At 39.8% G+C, this 10360-nt stretch overlaps 1 protein-coding gene across 1 annotated transcript; it reads left to right on the top strand.

Annotated features, from left to right (window-relative positions):
- The first annotated feature begins 1583 nt into the window (after nt 1-1583).
- LOC122773094 (extracellular calcium-sensing receptor-like) lies at nt 1584-8408 on the top strand. The gene is made up of 9 exons (XM_044031489.1): nt 1584-1650; nt 1747-2027; nt 2212-2298; nt 2461-2730; nt 2956-3162; nt 3238-3513; nt 5560-5787; nt 6745-6868; nt 6947-8408. The coding sequence occupies exons 1-9, from the start codon at nt 1647-1649 to the stop codon at nt 7855-7857; spliced, it is 2388 nt and encodes a 795-aa protein (XP_043887424.1). The 5' UTR covers nt 1584-1646; the 3' UTR covers nt 7858-8408.
- Nucleotides 8409-10360: the final 1952 nt, after the last annotated feature.

Here is a 10360-nt window from a genome sequence, read left to right as displayed (position 1 = left end):
AATGACGCAGATACACACACACAAACGCAGCGTTAATTGGAGCTTCCGGTCTATGTGGCCTTTAAGATTTTACTGATCATTTTTAAGGCTCGTCAAGGTCTAGCCCTGAATACATCACTGACATGCTGACCCCATATGAGCCAGTTCGCAGCCTTAGATCCGTGGGCGGGTTTCTCTTAACTGTTCCGAGGCTGAGGCTCAAAACCAGGAGTGACCCCCCTTACTCCGTCAGAACGCTTCGGCTTTGGAACGGCCTGCCCACAGAGATAAAGCTTTCTAATTCATTGTCATCTTTTAAATCTCTTCATAAAACTAATTTTTTAGATTATTTTTATTGTCTTTTTATCTGTTTATCCTTTAATCTCTTTGCTTTTGTTCCTTTTTGGTGTATTTTTTATTTATGTATGTGAAAGCAATTGTAAATTGATGTTTATAAAGGTGCTATACAAATAAAGCTCTACTTACTTACTTACATACTTGATGAAATGATCCAGTTGACCTGATGTGGAGGCTGTAGTGTATTAGCAGTGTATGTTTGGTTTGTTGTTTATTCAGCTGTAGGCATCACCAAACTGAAATGCATTTTGATATAAACTGTGTAAGGATACACAATGATTCAGAAATAACACATGTGAAGAAATTCAATTTAATTTCACTCAATTCTAATTTATTTGTATAACGCCGAATCACACCATACATTATCTCAAGGCACTGTACATAGACAACAATATCTGAATTTACATACATATATTTTTGCTTGGATGAGGAACACTTGTTTTTGTCTCATAATTATGATGTATGTTATGAGAAGATGGACAAACTAATTCAGATTTCCTGTATATGTGAGTCACGTAGAGTAGTGAAACCAGGGATCTAACCCACAACCTTCCAGTTGAAAGATGATGCACAGTGATCCACATTAAAGAGGATAAGTCCTTATTACAACTGGAAACTGTGCTTAAATTGTTGAGAGGAGCCAACGTATTAGTTTATTGCAAACAAAAACATAGCTGTCCAATAACATAACTTACTGTAATCACAGTAAGTTCCAACTTAGTTTGCCAAGTAATAACAGAAATGATGCAGTTTAGATTTATAAAAATATGGACAACCTGTTCTCAGACACACTTCTTGATTCATTATATTAATTAGTTTCAATAATTTACAAAACATATTTTTTGAAAATATTATACAGCTACAAACACACTGATGTAAACTAAGTACATATCAACAAGTAAAACATAAATGACAAAACTACATTTAAATGACGCATGACGTTACTGAGGACCTGCCCCTAAAGCGTGCGATTCTGCCCTGATAGGTGATGTGCAAGAATAAACATTGTCATAAGTCAATAAAAAGATGATGTAGTTAAAGGACTGAACTCAGTAAAGAGATGAACCAGAGCAAAGTCATGAGGACATTTTTGAACAACAACTTGCTCTTACTGATGATGTTGTATTCCTGCTTATTCTCTGCTATGTCTTCCTCTCTTTATTCCTCCTCTTGTCAGTTACAGGAACAGTTTCATTTAAATGGAATGCACAAAACTGGAGATGTGATTCTTGGTGGACTTTTTGCAATCAACTTCTTTACTGATGATCTTGATGTGACTTTTACCTCAAAGCCACAGCTGCCTCCCTGCTATGGGTGAGTCTGACAGTATCTGTAGGTATCTAACTCTACAGACTGCATAACATATTTTGAAATAAAATGTGTATTATATTCTTAGTTTTGATATTGTAGGATTCAGACAGGCTCAGACCATGGCCTTTGCTATTGATGAGATCAACAAAAAGTCCAACCTGCTGCCTAATGTGACTCTGGGATACAGTCTGTATGATAACTGCTTTCAACTACGAATTGGATTTCCTGCAGCACTGACGTTAGTCAGTGGTCAAGAAGAGCAAGTTACCTTAGAGGAGAACTGTGTAGGAACTCCTCCAGTCCTAGGGATTGTGGGAGATACAACCTCTTCGAATTCTATAGCCATTTCTACTGTCTTAGGTTTGTACAGAACACCTCTGGTAAGTTTTAAAGTCCTTCAACTGAATCATTATTGTGATAAAATTATGTAAAGTAAATTTAAATATAATTTCATTCATTATCTTAAATGCATAAAATTAACAGTTGACCAGTTTACCTTTAAATGTTTTAAGAAAAAAACAAAACACTTTTATTTTAGAATATGTGGTCTGTATTGTTTTGCAGGTGAGTTATTTTGCCACATGTTCCTGCCTGACTGACAGACAAAAGTTCCAATCTTTCTTTAGGACGATCCCAAGTGATGCTTTTCAGGTGAAAATCTATCTAAAAAAAAAAAAAAAGAGTGTGTCACCAGACATGTTATATGTTTCATTGACAGAGTTGTATGGTGTCGTTGAGGAACCTGTTAAGCAGGATTTCTAGTAAAGATGATTCCAGCCTGTACACTAATCCCTCTGCTCTGTATCCACATAGGTGAATGCTATGATTCAGATTCTAAAACACTTTGGTTGGACTTGGGCAGGTCTGCTCATCAGTGATGATGATTATGGATTCCATGCTGCCCGATCCTTTCACTCTGATCTGGGTCCAGCTGGTGGAGGTTGTCTGGCTTACACAGAGATGTTGCCTAATGATGACAATTCTGCTGAAGTGAGGAGAATAGTGGATGTGATGAGGAAATCAACAGCTCGAGTGGTGATTGTGTTTGCACATAAGAGTCGCACGATTAACTTCATGAAAGAGGTCAGTCCTTAAAGAGTACCAAAAACCTTTTCGCCTTTGAAAAAGACCTTTAAATAGTTACAACTTTTGTTAGGAGGGTTTTAGATTAAGATTTTTTACCAGGAAAAAATCAAATTTGTCTGTAATACAACACAGGTTCATGAAAGACATCAACTGTGGAAACTACATTTTACTTTCCTATTATGAAAGTGTGAATTTATGAACTTGTCATAATGCAATTTACAGGTGGTGAGGCAGAATGTGACAGGCCTGCAGTGGATTGCCAGTGAAGTTTGGTCATCAATTGATGTGTTCCAGACTCCCCACTTCATGCCGTACCTGGGTGGAACACTGGGCATCGTCATCCGTCGAGGAGAAATACCAGGACTCAGAGACTTCCTGTTACAAACACGTCCTGATCTACATCACAACAACACAGATGGAAACAGCATGGTGAGAGTTTTCCTCTGACTTGGTATTTGTAAGAGTAATATACTGGCTTTAATACACAAAATAATTATCTTTCAGGTGAATCAATTTTGGGAACACACATTTCAGTGTAGATTTGCACCACCTCCAGCAGGTTGGGTGGAAGCTGGAGGAGAATTATGTACTGGACAGGAAGTTATAGAGAATGTGGAGAATGAATTGGTGGATGTTTCAAACCTCAGACCAGAGTATAATGTGTATAAGGCTGTGTATGCTCTGGCATATGCTCTTGATGACATGCTGCAGTGTGAGCCAGGGCGAGGCCCTTTCAGCAACAACACCTGCGCTCATTTAGAAAGACTGGAGCCATGGCAGGTGAGATATCAGTTTACACTCAACTCTTCATTTCACTTAATACTTTATATTATTAAAAGAGGTTTTGAATCTCAATGAGTTTTTTACCTGGTTAAATAATAGAAAAATAATAAATAATAAATAATAGTAATATTAACAGTGTAAGACATTTTGATTAATGAATAAAAACATTGCACTTTCCTCATAAAGTTAAGAGATAATGGAGTGGAAGTAAATAATGGTAACGTGATGTGACGTAAGATAAAATGTTTTTATGGAAATGATCAAAACATAATGTTTATCCTCCAGTTGATTTCTAGATTTTTATTTCAAGGTACTTCTGTGTTCACACATTTATAGTAATTAATAATACTGGTATAGGTGGTATACCCGGTGGTGAAAACTTGAATGGCAAAGCACATCTGCAGGTCACTGAAGTAACATGCCACCAGGTTTTTGATGCAGGAGGGTATGTGGAACAACCCCATGACATAAGTGATCAGCTGGTGTGGTACTGGCCCATATGTGTTGGCAAGAGCGAGCCAGATGACATGCAGGTCTTTCTTTTCCTGCTTGGCCTTCTGGATCTGGTCCCAAATCATAGTGTGCGCAAACCACCCTGGGAAGCCTGGTACTCCTGCCTTCTGGCAGCTGGTGTCAATGCAGCCATTGTCTAACAAGACGCTGACCATCCTTCTGGCCAGTACTGAGAAGATAGATGTTTCTGAAATAGCCGATGTCTTTGGAGTTCGCTTTCTTGGGGATGAAGACTACTGTTCTTTGCTACTCTGATGGGATGTGTTGCTTTTTCCAGGCAGTTCTCATTAGGTATCATAGCAGCTCTAGTACCTTGGGGCAGTTCTTGTAGAGCTTGTAGGGGACTTCATTGGGGACTGGGGACCTTGCCTTCACGAGTTGCCTGACTTCACTGAGCTTGGGGCATCTGATATTGAACTCAGTCGGCAGTGCAGGCACATACCCTGGAGTTCCTAGCCAGGCATCCCTTATCGGATCGCTGTACTGCCTTTTGACATGCTGTTGCAGTTGCTCCCTGGTGGTTTCAAGCTTCCCACTCCTCCAGCAGTATTAAGGCGTGCATGAAGAGATCCTTGAAGAAGCTGTCTCACTCTTTTTGCTTCCGTTTGGTGTGCTTGCGGATGCATTCAGCTCTGCTAAGCCTGGCTAACCTTTGCCTGACCTCCTTCCTACAGGGCTTTCAGACCCTTATTCTTTGCATGTGTTGCCTTCCCCCAGTTCTTGCAGAGTTGTCCGCACCTTTGCACTAGCTGGGTGATTTCCTTTTCCCTCCTCCCTTTCTCTCTTAGGGCAGTCCTCTTTTTGGAGATTACTTCACCAAACCTGTCCTTGCAGGTTGGGTATATAAGGTCTCCAATCAGGTTTACCTTGGACTCAACCCCTCCATGTTGCTCTCCCTTCAGTGCCTTGATCAGGTCTCTGTCCTGTACACAATCATATTAAAGTTCCTGTTCAACACACTTCAAAAAGCAACAATCACCTGCTTTGGTCGCACCTAAAGCCTCTATGAGTCCATGTCTGCTGGCTGCTACACAAATTATGGTCTACTCAATTAAATGCAGTGCCTGCTGCCTGACAGCAGGAGACTCAAATTCTTTCTGTTCTTTTATACTTTATTTCCTCATCTTCAGAAACTTTAAATAAAGTGACAGCTTTTCTTTGTTTTAGCATTGAGAAAAGACATTTTAAAGTAAACCATAAACTGCTGACATGAAGGTGTGGGTTGCAGCATTGCATTTGAGGAGGAGTTATGAAACTATGGCTCCTGTGCATCATGGAGTCATCATTTTAGACACGCCCAAAAATTCCTGAACAGAAGATGAGAGACAAATCTTTTCTCTCTCACCTTCTTCAAGGAAAAAGAAATATACTTTTACTTTGGGGAATCCTGTCAACTCTTTAAATTCCTTATAAGTCACCATGCAAATGTTATATGAGAACATTGTGAATCTGTTGGTCAGCTGAGACAAACTGAACTTATTGTAATTGTCTTTCTTGTTTTCCTTTTATGACTGACTCTCATATCTAAAGCTTGTGCATTACTTGGAAAAAGTCAACTTCACCACAACATTTGGTGATCAAGTATCATTTGATGAGAACGGTGACGCCTTACCAATATATGACATCATGAACTGGGTGTGGCTCCCTGATGAAACAACTAAAGTTCAGAGAGTGGGTGAGGTTAAGAGGTCAGCCTTCAAAGGTGAAGAACTCACACTGGATGAAGACAAAATCTTCTGGAACTTTGAATCCAAACAGGTAACTTCATAATTGTATTATATTATTATTTTATTGGGGCAGATTCATATTTTCCAGTCCACAGAGGTTTGTTATGGTCTGAACACACAACCCCCCAGGACAACTATATCGGAGATAGGTCTCAGTAACACTTTCACAGTCTTTTTTTTTACTGACCTGACGTTTGCTTTGGAAGCCTCGTTGTCACTAATGAAGACATTGTTGAAAGAGAATCAATCATGTGATCAATGATCTTGTATATAGAACAACACATTTATTATGTGTTTTGTATGATGTTTTTTTCTGTAATGTTGTTGTTGCTGTTGTCTTGTTACTGGTATTGTCTGTAATGTTTAGTATGTCTTTTACTGTCTTTTAACTACCTGTCCAGGGACCACAGGTGCAAATTAGCTATTCAGCTAACTCTGGTATAGACCTGGTTCTTTACGTGGTCACTGTCAACTAAACTAATAAACTAAACTAAACTAACAAGAAATGTGTTCACAAGTCCCACAGGCCAGCCATTTCTGTGAAAACAACATGTCCAGTTTTGGTGTTGGGCAGCTCCTTTGTTCATATTTGTTGACTCTGAAGAATGGTGAAGTACTTTCTCTTCCTCTTTCAGATAGAAACACAAAAACATTGATCCTGCTTGAATGTTTTTTTTTTTTTGGAGCTCAAAACTGCCCGAAGGTGCTGATAGAACTTGACTTTTGAATTAAAATCATTGCAGGTGTGAGGTCAGTTAAAAAGCTGGGTCAGCACCCTCTGCACTCAACTCGCCATCAACACCTGGACCTGGAGGGGGCACTGTTCAGTTCCACAACCAGAGAAAAATCATGTAGAAGCACCACCATCTCCACATGATCACAGACATGCAACCAAATTTCTGGGTTCATGTTCTGTAAACACACAACATGAATAAGTATGGTTGAGCCCGCATAAGATACAATAACAAACTGATTTTTCTCCACACAGCCTCCTCGGTCAGTGTGCAGTGAGAGTTGTCCTCCAGGTACCCGCATGGCCAGAAAGAAGGGGGAACCTGAGTGTTGTTTTGACTGTGTCCCTTGTTCTGAGGGAAAGATCAGCAATACAACTGGTGAGTGTAAAGTTTTAAACATCCCAGTTCACAGATGTTGTATAAACATGTATCTCATCACTTTCCCTCTTTTCTCAGACTCCATGGAGTGCACCAGTTGTCCAGAAGATTTCTGGTCCAGCCCCCAGCGTGACCACTGTGTTCCTAAGAAAACAGAGTTTCTCTCCTACCATGAGCCTCTGGGTATCTGCTTGACAACCACCTCATTGTTGGGCACATTTATCTGTGTTGTTGTTCTGAGCATCTTCATCCACCATCACAGCACACCTATAGTTCGTGCCAACAATTCAGAACTTAGTTTTCTTCTTTTGGTGTCACTTAAATTCTGTTTCCTCTGCTCATTGCTCTTCATTGGACGACCCAGATTATGGACTTGTCAACTAAGACATGCAGCATTTGGCATCAGCTTTGTGCTTTGTGTCTCATGTATCCTGGTGAAAACCATGGTGGTTCTGGCTGTGTTCAGGGCCTCTAAACCAGGAGGTGAGTCCAGTCTCAAGTGGTTTGGTGCTGTGCAGCAGAGAGGGACAGTTCTGGTTCTGACTTCTGTTCAAGCAGCGATCTGCACTGCCTGGCTAGTCTCTGCTTCACCAGTGCCTCATAAAAACACCCAGTATCACAGTGACAAGATAGTTTATGAGTGTGCAGTTGGGTCCACAGTTGGTTTTGCAGTTTTACTTGGTTATATTGGTTTACTGGCTGTCCTCAGTTGTTTGTTAGCTTTTCTAGCAAGGAATCTTCCAGACAGTTTCAATGAGGCCAAACTCATCACTTTCAGCATGTTGATCTTCTGTGCAGTGTGGGTGGCCTTTGTCCCTGCTTACATCAACTCTCCAGGCAAATATGCAGATGCAGTGGAGGTATTTGCCATCCTGGCCTCCAGTTTTGGCCTCTTGGTGGCGCTGTTTGGACCAAAATGTTATTTAATCATGTTGAGACCAGAGAGAAACACAAAGAAAGCTTTGATGGGTCGAGGTACCACAAAATAAAATTATGAACACTGCTGTCTCTCTGTCTATCCTCCATATTTCAGAATTGAGTGGTGATTATAAAATGACAATATAGGTAATACAGTTGTTGATAGAATTATACTTTTATTATTATTTCACATTTATTTAGCCATGCCATGTGATCGAAATCCCTACATATAGACTTGCTAAATGTCGTTCCACGGTGTTTGATTGGTGTGTAGCTTTACTTAAGTCTGTAATTTCTGGTGACATCTAGAGGATAAGCTCAAGATTGCAATGAAGAAATGCTCCTCTGCTCATCCACCGATCACAATGCTATCGCCATCTTCAGATGAGCTTCCCGTTCAAAGACACAGTTGAACATATTGTGTTTCATGTTCAGATGGGGAGGATGTTCTCACCCGCCTGCGAGGGGGGAAAAAACCAAGTGGTGAGGACTTAATGATGTTTCACGTTGAAGTGGTTCACGTTTTGTGCTTTTGCAACTACCCATTAAATACAAACACTGTCCTGTGTTCTAGTTACAGATATAAAATGACAAATAACATTTAGATAAATTCGTGAAATTACCTGCTAAGCAGAAAACGGTGTCATTTTTTAAACCTTTGTCCCTCATCAGTGATGTTTACTCTGTCTATCACCAACACCTTTTTGGCATCATGTTGGTGCATTAAGAATGCACCTCTCTCACATGACTCGGAACCTTCACTGCATTACAGCATGATGCTCGTATGGTTTGTCCATCCCAGATTCCTGTAGAAATATAGCAGCCAGTTATTCAACAGGCTTTTTAGATGCTGCCTTCATGTCCACACATATTTGAGGAAATAATCCAGTTAATGCCCTTCAGCCTGATGTGGAGGCAGGGAGGCAGATCTAGTCTTTCGAGAACATACTCACCCATAGCACTTGCCAACAGCCTATCAATGATTTCAATGTATTTACAATGCACACAAGAAACCGTCACATCCAGATAATAAAAACATTAGTCTGACCTCTGGCAGAGGAAGCTAGTTTCTGGTAGACAGGGATTTGGCTAACTACGACCAGGGCTTTTTTTTTTTTTTTACAGGAGCACAGTGGAAATCTTAGGGGTGCAAGCAAAACATTTAGGTGGACACACTGACTTGCAATGCAAATATTCACATTTCTTCTCATTTTCACTGTGTTCACTGTGGCAATTCATTTAAACAATTTAACGCACTAAAAAAATAAACATAGTTTGCGTTGTTTGTTTACTTTCGGTGGCAACTGACCCAGTCGAGGATGAAGGGCTGAAAGAAGTAATTTGCATTGTGTCGGGAGATACCTCTTATAATCTACCCTCGAGGAACCATCATGTCAAGAATATACACATTGTATGAGGATGAGAGAGCATGGCAGAGGAACATGCTCGAGCAAGCAAAGGACATCGTTCTCACAGAAGACCACTGGCCTTCTATGAACAATGACAACTACTTGGGCATCACAGCGCATTTCATTGATAAAGACTGTTTGCAATAACTGTGATTAAACATCACAAACATCTGGGCAAACTCATAAGGAGGTAAAAACAGGGAGGAGGAGGAGGAACACATCAAAACATGGGTCATGAAGGTTTTAAGATAAATCAATAAACCAACTCATTGCCTTAGTCACACCCTCAATCTTGTTTTAACTTATGGTATTGATATTTATAACTTAAACATAGTTCCTCAAAACCCTCTCCTTACTGATCATTATTTACTAACATTTAATTGTACAATAATGATTTACAATAACATAAATAAGAAATACAGCTACAGCCGGTGCCTGTCTGATAATAATATTAATACATTCAAAGAGACAGTGTAACCTTTATTTAACTCGGTGCCATATGTCAGTACATCTGAAGGTACCTTTTGTAATTTTACTCCCACCCTCATAGATAACCTTGTTGATAGTACAGCAGCCTCACGTACTACATTAGACTGCGTTGAATCAGACGAGAAGAGCACCATGGTTTAACTTCAATACTCGTGCTCTTAAACAGACGTTATGTAGATTGAACAAAATTGGAGTTCCAATAACCTAGAGGAATTTTATATAGCCTGGGAAGATGGTTTTGTAGCTTACAAAAAAGCCCTACACAAAGCTAGAGTTGCCTATTATTCTTCTCTAATTGAAGAAAATAAGAATAATCATAGATTTATTTTCAGCACTGTAGCCAGACTGACACGGAGCCACAGCTCCACTGAAGCATCTGTTCCTTTGATTCCTTTGATCTATTCCTATTACACTGAGCAGTGATGATTTTATGAACATTTTTGTGAATAAAATAACATCAATTAGAGAAAAAATTGATCATCTCCTCCCTCAAATTGGGACTGAATCATCTCACACAAGAGCTTTAGAAGCACCAGGTGCACAGTTAGACAGTTTCTCCACTATAGATCTCCCTGAGTTAACATCATTAGTTTCATCATCCAAGCCAGTGAGATCCTATCCCCACCAAACTGTTTAAAGATGTGTTTCCTTTAATTAACAGCTCTTTATTAACTCA

Source organism: Solea senegalensis, linkage group LG8 (assembly GCF_019176455.1).
Source record: "Solea senegalensis isolate Sse05_10M linkage group LG8, IFAPA_SoseM_1, whole genome shotgun sequence".
Lineage (NCBI taxonomy): Eukaryota > Metazoa > Chordata > Actinopteri > Pleuronectiformes > Soleidae > Solea > Solea senegalensis.
The sequence above is the reverse complement of the archived record's forward strand: the minus strand, read 5'-3'. Positions and strand labels throughout refer to the sequence as shown.